Source organism: Vulpes vulpes, chromosome 15 (genome assembly GCF_048418805.1).
Source record: "Vulpes vulpes isolate BD-2025 chromosome 15, VulVul3, whole genome shotgun sequence".
Taxonomy (NCBI): domain Eukaryota; kingdom Metazoa; phylum Chordata; class Mammalia; order Carnivora; family Canidae; genus Vulpes; species Vulpes vulpes.
The window spans coordinates 99,011,499-99,029,861 of NC_132794.1; the positions used below are offsets into that span (position 1 = coordinate 99,011,499).

At 37.8% G+C, this 18,363-nt stretch overlaps 1 protein-coding gene across 10 annotated transcripts in view; it reads left to right on the forward strand.

Annotated features, from left to right (window-relative positions):
- MXI1 (MAX interactor 1, dimerization protein) overlaps positions 1-18,363 on the forward strand; it is a 79,869-nt gene that overhangs the window by 16,898 nt on the left and 44,608 nt on the right. For 4 of the 10 annotated variants that reach the window (XM_025993434.2, XM_072739991.1, XM_072739996.1 and 1 more), the window contains one exon: positions 1,811-1,943. In XM_025993434.2, coding sequence (XP_025849219.2) covers positions 1,811-1,943 — 133 coding nt within the window. Of the gene's footprint in view, positions 1-210; positions 320-384; positions 713-771; positions 884-1,123; positions 1,390-1,810; positions 1,944-18,363 lie in introns of those variants that run through there. The other 6 variants (XM_072739992.1, XM_072739989.1, XM_072739990.1 and 3 more) reach the window with 6 other exon arrangements.

The window sequence follows — 18,363 nt, forward strand, 5'->3', positions numbered from 1 at the left end:
TGCTCCAGGTCCTGGGCATCAGCCAGGAGTCGCTGAAAAAAGTTTCCCCGGCACTCGCTCAAATTCTTCCTTCCCCGAGGGGAAGCTCAGATAACTTCTTAGTTTTTACACCCTGGCGACAGAAGCCGAAGGGGACTACATTTCCCAGTCGCCATTGCGGAATTCGGCAGGGCGCAGGCGCACTGAGGTGGCGTGCGTACTACCACTCCCGGTGTGCTGTGGGAGGGGCGGGACTACATTTCCCAGGAGGCACAGGAAGGGGCGGGACGGGGCGGGCCTCGGTGCTGCGCCCGCCCCTCCCCCGTGCTCGCGCGGAGAGGTAAACAAACCGCGCGCGGGCTGCCGGCGGCGGCGGCGGGCGCGGCGGGCGCGGCGGGGGCGGCGGGGGCGGCGGGGGCGGCGGTGAGCGCGCCGAGCCGCGGCCGGGCTGGCCCGCCCGCCCGCCGCACATGTCCCGGGGCGGCGCCGGCCTGTAGCCGTCTGCGGCGCCTCCTGTCGGTCAGGAGAGGGAGCGCGGAGAGGCCCCGGTCGCCACCAGCGGTGCCCATGGAGCGGGTGCGGATGATCAACGTGCAGCGCCTGCTTGAGGCGGCCGAGTTTTTGGAGCGCCGGGACCGAGGTAACGGCCGGGCGCCGCTGCCTCCGCCACCACCTGAGCCCGCGCAGTCCTCGTCGGCGCGAGGAGTGCGGTGCGCCGCGTGAGGGGAGGGAGGTGCGTGTGTGAGAGGAGGGGTGTGGGTGTGAGGGGCAGGTGCGTGCGTGAGGGGAGGTGCGTGCCTGAGGAGTGTGTGTGGAGGGCGCGTGTGAGGGGAGGCGCGCGTGCAAGGAGGCGTGTGTGAGGGGAGGGAGGGCGCGTGTGTGAGGAGCGGTGCGCGTGCGACAGGTGCGTGCGTGAGGAGGCGGGTGTGTGTGTGAGGGGTGCGGATGTGAGGAGGGGGTGTGAGGAGGGGAGCGCGCGTGAGGGCGCCCGGAGCCTGCGAGGGGCGGGGTGCGGGAGAGGCCGCGCGGGCCTGTGCGGGCGGGTTGGCGCGCGTGAGCCGGGAGGACTCGGAGGGGGGTGGGGGGGGGGGAGGGGGGCCGAGCCCAGGGAAGGGGGCGGTAAGAGTGGGCGCCAGCCCGAGGACTTGGGAGGAAAGAGGGAGGAAAGAACTGAAGGCGCGGGGTGGCGGCGGCGCAGGTCGGGGTGAGCAGCCGAGGCGGGGAGCAGAGGGGGCAGCGCCTGCTGAGGAGCCCGCGGGCAGGAGGATGCACACCTCTGGGGAAGGGACCTCTGAGAAACGGAGACTGGAAGGGACGTGAAGAGGCTGGGGAGCGGAGAGTAGGAACTCTGGAAATTACGGTGTCAGGGGAGAAAATGTCGTCCGAGAGGAGGCAGTTGGATGGTTTGAAGTAGGTGAAAATGGGGACCTTAGCGAGAGACCTCGGATGGGGAGAGTAAGTGAAAGGGGGATTTTGAGGCCGGTGAAGTAATTGGGGTGGATGGTAGCTAGCCTCAGAAATTAGTGTATTTCAGTCAAGAATTCATGGAGAAAAGGGTTTTGGAGAGGATGGAGATATTTCCTAGAGGTTTAGAGGAAGTATCTGTACACCTTTCAGGTAATGGGGTTGGGCGTGTATATCATGTCGCAGGATCGATGTCCTTCCTGGCAAGGACTGAGAATTTTATCTTCCAGCCAAAAAGTGGAAAAATTCGACCTCCATTCTATCTGCGATTTTCTGCAACGTATTACTGCAATGACTTTAGATCAGTAGATCCACGGATTTGGGTATATTCCTGTTATCATGTCTTTTTTTCTTGCTATCTCTTTAGAGTGTGAACATGGCTATGCCTCAACGTTCCCCTCCATGCCGAGCCCCCGGCTGCAGCATTCAAAGCCCCCAAGGAGATTGAGCCGAGCACAGAAACACAGCACCGGGAGCAGCAACACCAGCACTGCCAACAGGTAGCAAGCTGGGGAGGTTTAGAAAAGGCTGCTGAGGGAGGGACCACACACGCAAAAGTGCAGGCGCTACTGACCTCAGTCCTCTAATATGGAGTCTGGAGCAACACTGAATAGCCAGCCGAGTTCCTTTACCACCATCCCTGGACATTTGGCCCTATTAAATTCATCAAGTCTAGATATCATAACCTGACTTTGTGTGGAAGGGAAGGCGTAGAGTCCAGAAAGCAACCAAAGAGTTCTTGCTGGGGGTTATTTAATTTTTATTTATTTATGATAGTCACACACACTGAGAGAGAGGCAGAGACACAGGCAGAGGGAGAAGCAGGCTCCATGCATCGGGAGCCCGACATGGGACTCGATCCCGGGTCTCCAGGATCGCGCCCTGGGCCAAAGGCAGGCGCCAAACCGCTGTGCCACCCAGGGATCCCTTGCTGGGGGTTATTAAGTGGGGAAGTCTGTGACTGGAGAGGGTCAGTACGTTGAGAGACTTGATAGCATGTGTCCATGCATGCAACCACATGCCAAAAGTAATTGAGCCAGCTTTAAATTTGGACAGTCCAAGAAGAATTTTTGAAAACCAGAAATAGCTCAGGCAGGATGTAAAGCAGAATCAAGGGTTTTGTTAAAGGAATAAAAATATTTAGTTAGAGTAGGAAGTTAGTGGGCATAATCTATTTGTTTAAGGGTGAAAAGGAAGACCATGCTAGGAAAAGTTGTCTCTTATTTGATAAGATTGAGTTGGTAAAGGAGCTTTAAAAAACACACACACACACGCACACAGAAAAAGAAAGAAGATGCTTATTTTTTAGGCCAAAGAGATCCCTAGAAAATGGATGTACTCAGGCATTGTTGAAAACTTCTATTTTTTGAGAACTTTTGGTAGTGTCTGGCTGTCTTTTCAGTATTTTATCCCAGGGGGCCAGAGAATTCTAAGGTTTCAACTTGTAGGAAGTTCTCAGAAGGCCATCTTAAAAATCAACAGATGCTGCTGATTTTTGCTTTTTCCATTGATGAGGAATTCAATGAGGCCTTTTTCCTGATTCCCAAAGCTTTATTTAGAGAATGTGAGCATTTATTTTGGAGAGGCACAGAGCAACCTGGGTAACTAAGGTCTCCTGAAGTGTTTGGGAAACTCCAGACAGGTCACTGGGGAGTCACTTGGGGAAACAGGTTGGGGAGAGAGCAGGACTAGGGGCTCTTACTAATATTTGCAGGAAATTTGAGGCTTCTACAGATAATAATTAGAGCTCCAAATGTTGGATCTTCCCACTCTGCGTTTTTGACATTGCTGAGGCAAAACTAGGATTCACTCGTCCCTTTTTGACTAATCTTTAAAGCCATGTGTTTCCTTTTTTTGGTTTCTTTGTTAGGACTGTTCGTGTTTTTTAAATTTAATTTTTAAAATTATAAAAATAGTTATAAGCTTAATATGCTGCATTTATGTTTATGTGTGGGTCTAGAGGATTTTTTATGGTATGATAGGTTTAGGATGAAAATATGTAATACGATCTGCAGTATTTAAAGAAGTAAATATAAATTTTCTCGTTCTTCACAGTTTCTCTGGTTAAGGTGTCAGCAGTTAGAGTCTATATCTCAAGAATTCATGGCGTTTTCAGTTCATATGTAGATTTAAAAAGGCTTTTTTTTTTTTTTTTTTTTTAATTTAGAGGCACGCAAAGATGGAAAACCAGACCTGGGTTTTGTCACGCTACAAGTATTTACTGAGTCTTTCCTATTTTGTAGAAATCAAATAAATAATCTTACTACATTTTCTTTGTCCTTCATCTCATCTATAAAATGAAGGAATGGACTACATATTTACCAAGGTCCCTTCTTCCCCTGAAGTTCTATGAAACTGATTTATTGACAGTTTAAGAGATCAGTTACTGTATAGTTATTTACTATACCATTCCATCATTGCAAATGTGACATTGTTACTAACAATTCAAAGATTATAGAGGCATAAATAAGACGTATATTTCTAGATTTAACCAGTCATGTTACAGGTCATTAATAAGTCTTTGTCATCTTTTGACTTATACTCGACTCAGCTTGGGGATCTGACTGTGTGGCATTTGTGTTTCAAGGTAGTATTCCTTTTAGGATTCTAGTATGGTGTGTGGAACCACAGTGCTAATTACTGTATGTTTTAGCACAACATATCTGAAAATTTATAAAACTATAGGCATGCCATGTTGTTCTTACAGTACCCATGGGAAAATAATTATGTATATATTGGACCACCTAAGACTAAGGAAGATCATGTTTCATAGGAATAGAAATAATAAGAGGGAAATAAAAAGACAAAGAAATAGATTTTAGAAAATCTTAAGGTCCACTCATGTGTAGGATTTAGACTGGGGCCTATGTTAAACACTAGAAATTATTTTTCCTTACCATTTGTTTAAAACTTCTGCATCAGGGGATCCCTGGGTGGCTCAGCGGTTTAGCGCCTGCCTTCGGCCCAGGGGCGTGATCCTGGAGTCCCGGGATCGAGTCCCACGTCAGGCTTCTGGCATGGAGCCTGCTTCTCCCTCTGCCTGTGTCTCTGCCTCTCTCTCTCTCTGTCTATCATAAATAAATAAATAAATAAATAAATAAATAAATAAATAAATAAATAAATAAATCTTAAAAAAAAAAAACCAAAAAAACTTCTGCATCATGGAATAAAGGAGCCAAGGATCAATTTCCAACACTGGGGTATTTGGGAAACGGAGTTGTTAGTCCATTTGAAGGAGACCTTATGGGCTTTTCTTAACTTTAAGCCTATTACTGGATTTAGTAGAAATTTTACTATATTGATTACATGAAGCAGAAAGAAAGACTTGTAAAAATTTTCCATTTATTAGTCATCTGAAACAAGGAAAGGAATAGAATTATGAGCATATCTGTCTTATTTTCCTGATCTTATATAAAGCTCCATGTGTGGAAGTTACTGTTACTATTATGCATCTTGGACTTTGATATCTTGTTTGTCATAAGATGACATTTGTTTCCCGGACATTGTAGCATCTTTCAGATATAATGTTAGTGACTTTTTCCTCCTAATATTCTCAGGTATAATATGATCTTCCTGATAAAAAATGCTGTTTTATAAGCTTATGCTGAATGTTAACTCCTAATATTGAAGTCTTTTTTTTTTTTAAGTCTTATTTTCACAGAAGTACAAAGGAGAGAAAATAAGTGATGTAATGTGATATTACAAGCATGTACCTTGAAAATCCCAGTAATTTTATCATTTGGTATCTTTCTGACTGACAATTCAGAAGTGGGACCTATAGATAGTATGTAATTATTTTTTAAATACATGGTTGACTTTACTGTAGTCTTGGTCATGGCCTCCTGGCACATTTCCTAAAATCACCCTTCCTAAAATGTTGCTGCTATTAGAAAACCTGGCTGCAATTGCTATCTGGCTCATTGAGGAGCATCACATAAGCTCAGATTACCGGCTTTCTACTATTTGATCTCACAACTGAGAAATTTCAAGATCTGTCATCCTTAAAACTCTAATACTACTCTACTTGGCTTCATTGTAACTCAATTTTTTCTAAAATATCTTTTGAATCTGCCTTCTTTCCTTTATCTTTATTACTTCCCCTCTAATGAGATACCATCTCTCACCTGGAGAATGTTGTAACCTCCTACCTGGTATCCATGCAACTACTCCTACCCTATATACAATTCTAATGAATTATATTGGCAGGCTTTCTTTCAATTCCTTCAATACACCATGTTTCCTATCTCAGGGTCTTTGCACGTACTCTGTTCTTTCCCCTTTTGCCAACTTGTCTCTATCTAATAACATTCTTATTTCAGTGCAATCATAATGTTTACACGGAAGCTTTTCCTCATCAGCCAAAGTAGAAAAGATGTTCACAGGATGGCAGCCCTGCTTTTCCCTTCATGATATTTATCATAGTTGTAGAAATACAGTTCTCTGATTGATAAATTCACATCTCATTCATTGAACTGCAAACTTCAAGAAGGTAGAAATTGAATTTCTTCTGCTTAAGGATTTATCCCCAGTAACTATCACAATGCCTTGTACAGAGTAGGTGTTTCTTAAAAAATGGAAGGTTTCTAAACTCCATGTAGACTGCCCTCTGTTGCAACTTAGTTTTTCTTATGTGCTGAGTACCATATTAAAGTCTGGAAGGAGAAATGATGCAACTCCTGCTTTGGCAAACTCTGATTACATTGTATTCTTTTTTTTTTTTTTTTTTTTTTAAGATTTTATTTATTTATTCATGAGAGACACCGAGACAGAGGGTCAGAGACCTAGGCAGAGAGAGAAGCAGGCTCCATGCAGGGAGCCTGATGTGGGACCGGATCCCAGGACTCCAGGATCACACCCTGGGCTGAAGGCAGATGCTTAACTGCTGAGCCACGCAGGTGTCCCTGATTACACTGTATTCTAAAGGATGTTAGCAATTATATATTTGGAGAAAAAAGTAATATGTAGTATTTGAAGTATAAACTCTACAACTGCCAATTCTTTTAAGTGGATATTCTAGTATACTATATAGTATGTAAGTAGACTACAGAATGTTGCAGTTAATTTTAAAGAACACTTATTGTCATCCTGTTATGAAAATAAAATATTAAAACTTGTATCTGCAAAAACCATAAGTCTGCCAAATATTGGCAATAAATGTTGGTATGAGCCTATGACACATGGTAATTCCATTGTTTTAAGGTGATGTAGAAAATAATAGTACCAATTCATGCTTGAATTTTAAGTTTATGAAAAACTTATTCTATTTAGTATCCTTTGGATATTAACAAATCTCACAATAGCAGCCATATTTCAATTCCACCTGTTAGGATTGAGGACATTAAAAAACAAAACACCTTTCCTTTTGCTTGTTACGGCTTTAGTTTAACTGTTTTTAAACTGCAGAATCATGCCATATTTTAGTCTTAGATGAAATGATTATATTGCTATATTTTCAGCTTTCAAGCTTTTTTGGTTGTCTTCTATAAAGAATCAGTAGTTTTTCGGGGAAGTAGTGGCGAATTTTTTTTTTTTTTAAGAATAGTTGTAGAAGATTTTTTCCCAGTATAAGTAATTTGAAATTTGTTATATTTTCTGTTTTTATTTTGAAACATGTACCTATTTGTTCACTGAACAGTTGAATGAAACTTTATTTTTATTGTGAAATTTCTTTTTACTCTTCTATGCTTTTCAAATTTTCTGTATCAAGAAATAGTTTCTGAGTCTTGGTGGGAATAGGTAACTCCTAGAGTATCAGGACAAAGGTAGACATTAGTAGCAGTTAAACTCCTTGTGATGTTAGAATTGTTCTTCACTATTTTCCAGATGTTGAGTGATTAATACCTCTGTGTGATGTTTTCTGTGATATTCTGTCTTCCACTGAGTTTAAATGAAAAATTCCCAAGAATTATTTAGACTTTTTCATTAAATGCTTCACTGAAGCATGAGTTTGCTATTGCAGAGTTTCTAAAGGACATATTCCCTATGGAAGTATTGTTTCAAGGAGACTTGATGATCATGTCCTGTAAGTCTGTAGAACAGCTGCTTCTGTTCCTATTTGATTAGTGGCCTTTTTCCAGAATATCGAATACATAGTGTGGAAGATCACAAATTGTAAAAAGGGAATTCAAGACTTTATTTGGTATAGTTCTCTGCTTTATGAAGGTAAGATATTATCACACATTTTATGACTAAAACTCAGGTGGCCTAGAGAAATGGTAAGAGATATCTATTTAGCTGTAGGTGGTGGTTGATTTAACATCAAGCGGGATTTTCAGCAGAATATGCATCATTCTCAGATAAGACCATTGACCTGAAGAAAGCTTTTTCTTCTAGATTTCTCCTTAAAAAGGAAGCAGCATTGCCTCCTTTTGGTTATAGCATGGTTCTTTGTTACTTCTTAAGTGAAGACAGTTTTTCAGATACTAAGCTTATCAAAGAGCTTTGCTGGTATAGTTTGACAAAATGTATTTCCAGATCCCATTTTTGGTCAGTAGTGCTGATATAATATAAACATGCATATTTTTTTGTTTGTTTTTATTTTTCATTTGGGTTTCCTACATTTTAAAATACTGTCATATTCCCCCTCAACCCCCGCATATATGTGTGTGTATACCATCTTTATTACCTTTATTATCTTTATTTATAAAGGAAACACATTATTGTTATTTATTACTATTATTACTATTCAAATATATTATTTCAAACTGTGATTATTTTAATATAGGAAAAATAGAGAATCCTACCAGACATGTAACAGAGAGGACCTGATTAAGTTTGAGAGATGAAGGAAGAGATCCCAAAAGTTGAAACTTTTGCAGTCTTGCTTTATCTTATCTTGAACATTTTTTTCATGTTGATACACATCTGTTAAATCATCTTTAATTACAACATGATATTCTGTTTCATGTGTATACCATAATTTGTTAAACCCGTCATCCAATGATGACATTTCAGTTTTTAGTTTTTTTTTTATTTGAAACAGAGCTATCGTGAACATCTTTTTGCAGATACCTTTGTACGTTTGTCCACCTAGATCCTTAGGATAAACATTAAGAATCAGAATTGTTGGGTCAAAGGGTAGAATCCATCTTCAAAATAATAATGGTAACACCTTGCATTTAATAAACTACTTGTCTATAAAGCCCTTTAATGTACATTATTACCTCATTTGAATTTCAGAATAGTTCTGTAAGGTAAGATGAAAATATTTTCTGTATTTTTTTGTGGAGGAATCTGGATTGGCACACAAGGTAAGTTGCGCAGGTAGAACTAGGACATGAGACAAATCCCTAGGATTTTTTCCCCTGGGATTAGCAAACAGTCATTAGTAATAATTTAGTTAAAAACTAAGACTGAGTGAGTGTAACCTGAATTTATGTGTTAGTGCTCTCCTTTTCTGCTTTGCCAAATCCCTGAAATATGTGGTCTGCATCTGTTGCTTTAATGCTTTCCCACTAGTGCTTTTTCAACTTTTGCAATTTGCTTCCTTTTTTACTAGCTATTGAAACTGCTTTGTTAAAGGTAATTAGTAACCAAATTTTTTGAATTTACACAATGTACGTAGAACATGCTTCCCTTCCATAGAGGATCTTACGGTATATTTGGAAAAATATATGTATAATAAAATGGTAAATTATGGAAATCAGTAGGATATTATAAACATGGCTATTCTAGATTCAATTATTTAAATTTATAGAAGAGATTACAATAGGTTATTGTAGAAATGTTACAGATTGACAGTATATACTTGTTTATTGACAAGGAGATATAGGGATTCTGTAACTTAGTATAAGTGAAATTCCTTACATTTTACCTAAGTAGTTTCTTAGAAAATAATCTGGTTTGGTAGATAATTTTATTAATGTTACTACAGACATTTCAAGGGAAAAGTGTTGTGGAGTTTCTTTTTATTTAGTTTTATGACATTGGATAAAAAGACTTCTGTGTGGTATTTATTTCCTTACATTTGTTTATCATGGGAAGTATGTTGGATAGGCTTTTGAGATCACTATGTAAACACTGTGGAGGCCGCATAAGGAGAGCTTTGAAGCCATTTGAAATGGGTGTTTTTAAATTATAAAAGAACATAATTTTAGGCTCAGTCAACATATTTTGATAAAGCAACTGATTTTCCTTTATTCTTATTTTGATTAATTAGAAAGGGACAATTAGGATTCTCTTTGAGGAAGTGTAAAGAATTTTTCTTTTTATGTAATAAGACACCAGAGGGTAAAATGTAAGTTTGTCTTGAGGTTTTAAATTTTGATTACCATAATCTTGTGTAGAAGTATGAATGTGAATAACAATATGATAACAGAAAAAAAAGCAGTCTTCAGATTCCACAAAAACTCTGGACAATATATTGTTGTTAATACTGAATCTATTAGGATTGTTTTCTGTAGTCTTTGCTGGTGACAGTCAATGCACAGAAGTTACAGTTTAAAATTTCAACTTCTAGCGTGGCTCTAAAACCATTTGGTATTCTTAATATTATCATTTTAACATGTTATCCAGTCAGTTGTCCTTTGGAAGGCTTGTTACCTTCCTGGAAATAGTTCTGTAAGGCAAAAAAAGTACTTGATTTTCATTTTTCTGTAGAATCATTGTTTTATTATGGAGGTTACTAAAAGCTCAAAGTCTAATGTTCTTATGGAATTTATCATAAATACTATAAACAGTTTATATAAAATTTAACCATTTTGGGGACACCTGAGTAGCTCAGTTGGTTAAGCATCTACCTTTAGCTCAGGTCATGATCTTGGGGTCCTAGGATCAACTCCTGCATTGGTCAGGGAACCTGCTTCTCCCTCTGTCTCTGCTGCTTCCCTTGTTCATGTTCTTTCTCTATAAAATAAATAAATCTTAAAGTAAACATCTTTAAGTATATATAAATAAATAGAATTACATGGTGTTTAACAATGTAAAGATAAAATGTCATAGTGTGTTATATAGCTGTAATTTTCTCAATAAGCCATGCTTTATTTATTCATTTATTTATTTAGCAAAAGTGGATGATGGAACGTGAGCTATATGAGGGCAAGCACTCTGCAATTTTAGAGTATTTATACTCTTAGTGTGGGCACTCATTAAATACTAAATGAATGAATGGCTAAATATTTTGAGCATGATCATGTAGATTTGAGGGTTTTGTTTGATGAAATGTTGACATTTGTGGAGAAACTTGGGCACAATTGATTGCTTTGTATGAAATTGATCTACAGGTGTTTAAAATCATTCTCATTATCAATTTATTTGTGGCAGGTATACTTACTGGAGACAAAGTTATGTTTGTGTTTTTAACATTGAAGTTGAAGCCCATATTATTAGAATAGCTGAGTAATGTGGTTTTTTATTCTTTAAACAAGCATTTAAATATCAGTAGGAATTTAATATTAACTTATTAAGTACCAGTATGTATTTCATTCTGTTAGCCATTTTCATAAATGTGGTAAATAACTTGGATGTTAGTGGTAGAGTGTAACAAGTGTGAGGTACTGTCCTCCACATGTTCACAGGAGCACTTGAATGTGAATGGTCATAGCATTATTCATAACCACCGAAAGCTGGAAATAAGATATCCATAAGCAGGTGAATGGATGGACAAGCAAAATGTAGTATATTCATACAGTGGAATACTCTCTAGCAATAGAAGTAAATAAACTACTTATAACAAAGTGGGTGAACCACAGAAACATTAAAATCAGATACATAAGAGTACATATTGTATGATTTCATTATGTGAAATTTATAAGAAGCAAAACTATAGAAATTAGCAGATCCTTACAAATAAGAATAACATTCCCCTGCCTCATCTCCCCTTTAATTTTTTTTTCCCCTTCAATTTCTATTTCCTAGAGGCTACCACTTCCAGTAATTTAACAGTTCATTGGTTGTTTGCTTTCTTATTTCTCTTTTTTAAAAGTTTTTACTTATTTAAGTAATCTCTACACCCAACACAGGTCTTGAACTCATGACCCTGAGATCAAGAGTTGCATGCTCTTCCAACTGAGCCAGCCAGGTGCCCCTGCTTGCTTGCTTGCTTGCTTTCTTTCTTTCTTTCTTTCTTTCTTTTCTTTCTTTCCTTTCTTTCTTTTCTTTTCTCTTTCTTTCTTTCTTTCTTTCTTTCTTTCTTTCTTTCTTTCTTTCTTTCTAAGATTTATTTATTTATGATAGACATAGAGAGAGAGAGGCAGAGACACAGGAGGAAGGAGAAGCAGGCTCCATGCCAGGTGCCCGATGTGGGACTCAATCCCGGGACTCCAGGATCACGCCCTGGGCCAAAGGTAGGCGCCAAACCGCTGAGCCACCCAGGAATCCCCTGCCCCTGCTTTCTTATTTCTAAATAAGAAGCTTATTCTAAGAGCACCAGGGTGGCTCAGTTGGTTAAACGTCTGACTCTTAATTTCTGCTCAGGTCACGATCATAGTGTCATGAGATCAAGCCCTTTGTCAGGCTCTGTGTGAAATCTGCTTGAGATTCTTCCTCTGCCCCTCCCCCAACCCTCCCTCCTCAAATTAATAAAATCTTTTTAAAATTTAAAAAAATAAGCTTATTCTTTTTATTCTCTATCAATTTCCCGTTACAGAAGATGAGGACTTGACTGTATACTTGACTAATAGCAGATTAATTGCATGCCAGAAATGAAAAATTTTTAAGATTTTATTTATTCATTACAGAGAGAGAGAGAGAGAGAGAGGCAGAGACACAGGGAGAGGGAGAAGCAGGCTCCATGCAGGGAGTCTGATGTGGGACTCGATCCAGGTACTCCAGGATCACGCCCTGAGCCGAAGGCAGATGCGCTCAACTGCTGAGCCACCCATGCATCCCCAAAATTTAAGAAAAATATACATAAATACAGATATTTCCCAAAGGAATGATGTTTTTAAATTATGTACTTTCTAGTAATTTGTATTACCAATCTCCCGCAATAAGAAATTAATATTTTGCTCTCATTTTTGAGTACTTCATGGTACATTGGATTATTGCCTTAATTTCTGAATGAGGCTTACTAGTTTTTTAAAAAATAAGTTTTATTTGGATATAATTTCCATACAATAAAATTCTTCAATTTTTAGTGTGTGATTTGATGACTTGACAAATATATACAGTCCTGCAACCTCCAGCAAAATTATGATACAGAACATTTTTATCATCTCAAAAAATTGCTTCATGCCTCTTTATAGTCAGTTTCCTATCTCTGCCTCTTGGTCCTGGCAACTTCTAATCTGTTTTTTGTCACGGCAGTTTTGCCATTTCTAGAGTTTTATGTAAGTGGAATCATGTACATGCTCTTTTTGTGTCAAACTTCTTTCATTAGCATTGTGTTTTTCATTAGCATAGTGTTTCAGTAGTTCAGTCCTTTATATTGTTGAGTAATAGTCCATTGTATGGTTCTACCACAATTTGTTTATCCATTCACCAGTTGATAGACATTTTTAGTTATTGTAAGTAAAGATGCTATGTACTTTCATGAACAGGTCTTTTGTAGATATTTGTTTTTATTTTTCTTAGATAAATACCTAGGAGTGAAATTGCTAGGCCATATATTAAGTATATATTTAACTTTGTAAAGAAATTGCCACACCATTCTCCAAAGTGTCTGTACATTTTATATTCTGACTAGCAGTGTAGAAGACTTCTAGTAGCTTCACAACCTGGATAGCACTTGGTATTGTCTAAATTTTAGCTATTCTAATGGGTATGTCATGATAACTTGTGGTTTAGATTGCATTTTCCTTATAACTAAGGATCTCGAGCATCTTTATATGTGCTTGTTTGCTATTGATATGTCTTCTTTGGTGAAGTGTCTAATTATATTTTTTACCTTTTTTCTTTTGTTTGTTTTCTTGTTGAACTATAAAGAATTCTTTGTAAATTCTTAGGGGTCCCTGGGTGGCTCAGTTGGCTAAGCATCAGACTCTTGATTTCAGCTTAGGTCATGTCAACATTGGGAGATTGAGCCCTGTGTCCGGGCTTGATCAGCACAGAGTTTGCTTTGGAGTCTGCTTGAGATTCTCTCTCCTTCTCCCTCCCCTTCCATCCCTCTATAGATAGATAGATAAATAGATAGATACTATTATCCAAAATATACAGCAACTTTTAAAAAAAGTTTTTTGTAAATTCTGGAGACAAGTTCTTTATTACATATGTGTTTTGCAAATGTTTTCTCCAACTCAGTCGTTTGCCTTTATTATTTTTAAACTGTCTTTTGAAGAATGAGAGTTGCATGTCATGATGAAGTTCAGTTTATAATGTTTATATTTTATTATTCATGCCTCCTAATGTCCTAGGAAATCTTTGCATCATCCAAAATCATGAAAAATTTTCTCTTGTTTTCTTCTAGTAGTCTTACAGTTTTAAGTTCTATATTTAGATCTAAGTTTCATTTAGAGTTATTTTTTATAGAAGATGTGAGGCAAGGGCAGAAGTTCATTTTTTGGCAAATATACTTTCTTTTTCTCTATTGAATTAGCTTAGCATCTTTGTAAAAAATCAGTTGACCACATATGTGTGAATCTATGATTGGTCCGTTGATCAGAATATTTATTTTTATTTGAAGACTACAATGTTTTCATTACTATAGGTTTTTTTTTTTTTTAAGATTTTATGTATTTATTTGAGAGAGAGGGAGAGCGAGAGAGAGAGAGAGAGAGAGAGAGAGAGAGAGAATGAATGATGGAGAGGGGCAGAGGGAGAGGGAAAAGCAGACTACTCACTGAGCATGGAGCCTGATGCCAGCTCGATCCCAGGAACTGGAGATTATGACCCGAGCTGAAGGCAGACACCTAAACCTGATTTAATTCATCATGAAATCAGGCAGTGCAAATCTTCCAAAGTGGTTCTTCTTTTAAAAAGTTCGTTTGACTGTTATAGGTCTTTTGTAGTTTAACATACATTATAGAATCTGCTCATCAATTTCTACAATGAAGCCTATTAGAATTTTGATTGGGATTGCATTGAATTTATAGATTAATTTAGAGAGACCTTACACATGTGAACAATACTGAATCTTCTGATTCATGAACATGGTATATCACTTCATTTACTCAATTATTTAAATGTTTTCAAAGTTCAGCAATATTTCATAGTTTTTCAGAATGTAAGTAATGTATATACTTTGTTAAATTTATCCTTAAACATTTATTAATCTTTGATGCTATTGTAAATGGCAGTTTAATTTGGTATATTCTGATAATTTGCATATTCCTTAGGATTTTCTAAATAGATAACAAATGATGTTGTTTCCAATACAGATATTTTTACTTCTTCCTTTCCATTCTGTATGTTTCTTTTTTCTCTTATTTCATTGGCGAGGACCTCTAATATGGTGCTGAATAGAAGTGGTGAGCGTGAACATCTTTCCTTGTTTCTAATCTTAAGAAAACTTGCATTCTTTAACCATTGAGTATAATAATTGTACTTTTTGTTGATACTTTTCACAGGTTCAAGAAATTCCTTTTTTTCCTAATATACTGAGGTGTTTCTATTTTTTATTGTGAATAGATGCTGAGTTTTGTTAAGTGCTTTTTCTGCATTTATTGAGTTTATGCTATTTTTAAGTTGTTCTTTTAATGTGATCAGTTATGTTGATTGATACTTCTGTTGAATCTTAAATCAGTCTTGCATTCCTGGAATACACTATTTGGTCATGGTATATTTTGTGATATTGGCACCAACTACCTGTAGTTAGCACAGTGTCCACAAATTTAAGGGTGCAGTCTTCAATATGACTGCCTTCACTACAGATGCCAGCTGTACTAACTGGCTACAAAATCAGGGGTTTTCAGTCCCCTCAGGTTTGAGAATATACTAGAACTACTCACAGAACTCAGGAAAACACTATACTTAGGATTATAAATTTTATTAAAAATAGTACAAATCAGGCAGCCCGGGTGGCTCAGTGTAAACCTTAGCGCCACCTTCAGCCCAGGGCGTGATCCTGGAGACCCAGGATCGAGTCCCGCGTTGGGCTACCTGCATGGAGCCTGCTTCTCCCTCTGCCTGTGTCTCTGCCTCTCTCTGTGGCTCTCATGAATTAATAAACAAAGTCTTTAAAAAAAAAATAGTACAAATCAGGACCAACCAAATGAAGAGATATATAGGCCAAGGTCCAGGAGAGTTGGGAACATAGAGCTGCTGTATCCTTTCTATGTGGAATCGATGCATTATCTTCCTGGCACGTTGATATATTTACCAACCAGGAAGTTCACCTGGGCCTCAGATTCCATAGTTTTTATTTCAGAATTATTGTGTAGTCCTAATTGATTGAATCATAGGTCACATGATTGAACTCCATCTCTAGTGACTGTTCTCTCCCAGGAGGTTAGGAAGTCAGGTGGTATCAGTGGCTCAAAGCCCCAACCCTCTAATGACACATTTCATCTTTCTGTCATGACCAGCCTCCAATCTGAGTCATCTCTTTAGCATAAACTCAAGTGTAGTCCAGGGCCCACTGTGAATAATGTAGACACTCCTATATCTTTTGAAATTCCAAGGTTCCAGAAAGTTGGGACAATGACCAGACAAATTTCTTATTGTAAGAGTGATACTATCTATTTGCTGTTGGGTTCAATTTGCTTATATTTTGTTAAGAATTTTTGTATCTGTGGGTGCCTGGGTGGCTCAGTCGGTTAAGTATCTGCTTTCAGCTCAGGTCATGATCTCAGTGTCTTGGAATCCTGCCCTGCATCAGGCACCCTGCTCTGTGGGGAGTCTGTTTCTCCCTCTACCCCTCCCCTTGCTCATGCGCATGTGTACTCTTTTTTTCAAATAAATAAAATCTTAAAAAAAGTAATTTTTGTGTCTGGGTTCATGAAGGATAGTAATCTGGTTTTTGTTTTGTTTTGTTTTTCCAATGTAATTTCTTTGTCTGGTTTCACTAGCAGGATAATACTGGCCTCAGAAAGAGTTGGGAAATGTTCTCTCTTCATTTTTTTAAAGCTTTTATGTGAGATTGATATTATTTATGCCTTAAATGCTTAGTAACATTTGACAATGAAAAGTTCTGGGTCTGGAGTTTTTGGGGGAAGGTTTGTGATTATGAATTCAATTTCTTTAATAGATGGAAGAGTATTCAGGGTTTTCTAATTCTTCTTGAGTCAGTTTTGATAATTTGTATCTTTCAGGAAATTTGTCCATTTCTTCTAAGTTCTTTGAATTTATTGGCATAAAGTTGTTTATAATATTCTCTTATCCCCTGTAATATGTTAGGATCTGTAGTGATGGGCACTCTTTCATCCTGATACTATTTTTTTTTGTATTAGTAATTTTTTTCTTCTTTTTTTCGTAATCAGTCTTAGAAGCTTATAAATTTTACTGACTTTTTAAAGTCAGCTTTTGGTTTTATTGATACTTCTATTATTTCCTGTTTCTTATTTTGTTCTTTCCTGTTCTTGGCTTTATTATTTCTTTCTTCTACCTCAGAGTTTCTCAGTTTCAGCAGTATTGACAATTTGGGGCAGATAATTCTGTTTTGAGCATCATAGGATGTTTAGCAGCATCCTTGACCACTCCTCACAAAATGCCAATAGATCCTCCAGTTGTAATAACAGAAAATGACTCCAGACATTGCCAGATATGTGCTGGTGAACAAAATAGCCCACAGTTGAGAACCATTGCTCAGCTTCTTTCAGTTTAGTTTGCTTCTTTTTCTAGCTTCTAAATGTGGAATCTCAAGTCATTAATTTTGGACTCCATCCCCAACGTAAGGATTTAAAGCTAAACATTTCTCTTGAGGCACTGCGTTAGCTGTATTGAACAAATTTTGATATGTTGCATTTTCTTTATAATCCCTCTGAAGATATTTTCTGATTTCTTTGTGATTTGTTCTTTAACCTGTGACTTCTTATTTACTTCCTCTATTTCTTTGGGTTTAATTTGCTTTTTTTTTTTTTTTTTGGAGCTTCTTAAGGTGAAAGACCATTGATTTTGAATCTTTCTTTTTTTTCTTATAGAAGAATTTAAACATTATTGTATGAATATTGTTTTAGCTACATCCAACAAATTTTGAGATGTTGTGTTTTTATTATCATTCAGCATATTTTCTAATTTCTCTGCATTTTGTTTTTGATTTGTGGCTTATCTTCCAAATATTATTATTTTTCTAGTTATCTTATTGTTCTTGATTTCTAATTTAATTCCATTGTGCTTAGACAACTTACTTTGTATAATTTTAGTAATTATAAACTTTTGAAAATTATGCTTTACAAAATGTATAACTTAGGCATGTTTATGTAGTGAGCCAAAAGATTTATCAGAGGCTTAAATTAGCGTGTTTGCTGTATTTGAAATAATTGTTTTTTACTTAATTTGGTTCATATGTAATTTAAAATTTTTTCCGTTTATTGAAAAATGTACACAAAAATACGAAAATATAAAATGAATTTTCACAAAGGTGAAGAAATACTATATTATAGACTCTTCTTAGGAACCCTTCCTTTGGGATCCCTGGGTGGCGCAGCGGTTTGGCGCCTGCCTTTGGCCCAGGGCGCGATCCTGGAGACCCGGGATCGAATCCCACATTGGGCTCCCGGTGCATGGAGCCTGCTTCTCCCTCTGCCTTTGTCTCTGCCCCCCCCCCCCCTCTCTCTCTGTGACTATCATAAAAAAAAAAAAAAAAAAAAGAACCCTTCCTTTGACTCTTTCCAGTCACACCCCCCGCCCCCCTGAGGTAACCACTATTTCAGCTTTTGATGCTGTTAAATTAGTTTTGCCTATTTTGAATTTTGTGTGGATGGAGTTAAGCAGTATGTATTTTTGTATATCTGCCCTTTTTTCATTCAACATTATGTCAAAATTATGAAGATTCATACATATTATTGCATAATAGTTCATTTTTAGTTGTATTTTCCATTGTATTACATTGTATGAATATTTCACAATTTGTTCTCATTCTATTATTGATGGATATTTGTTTCCAGT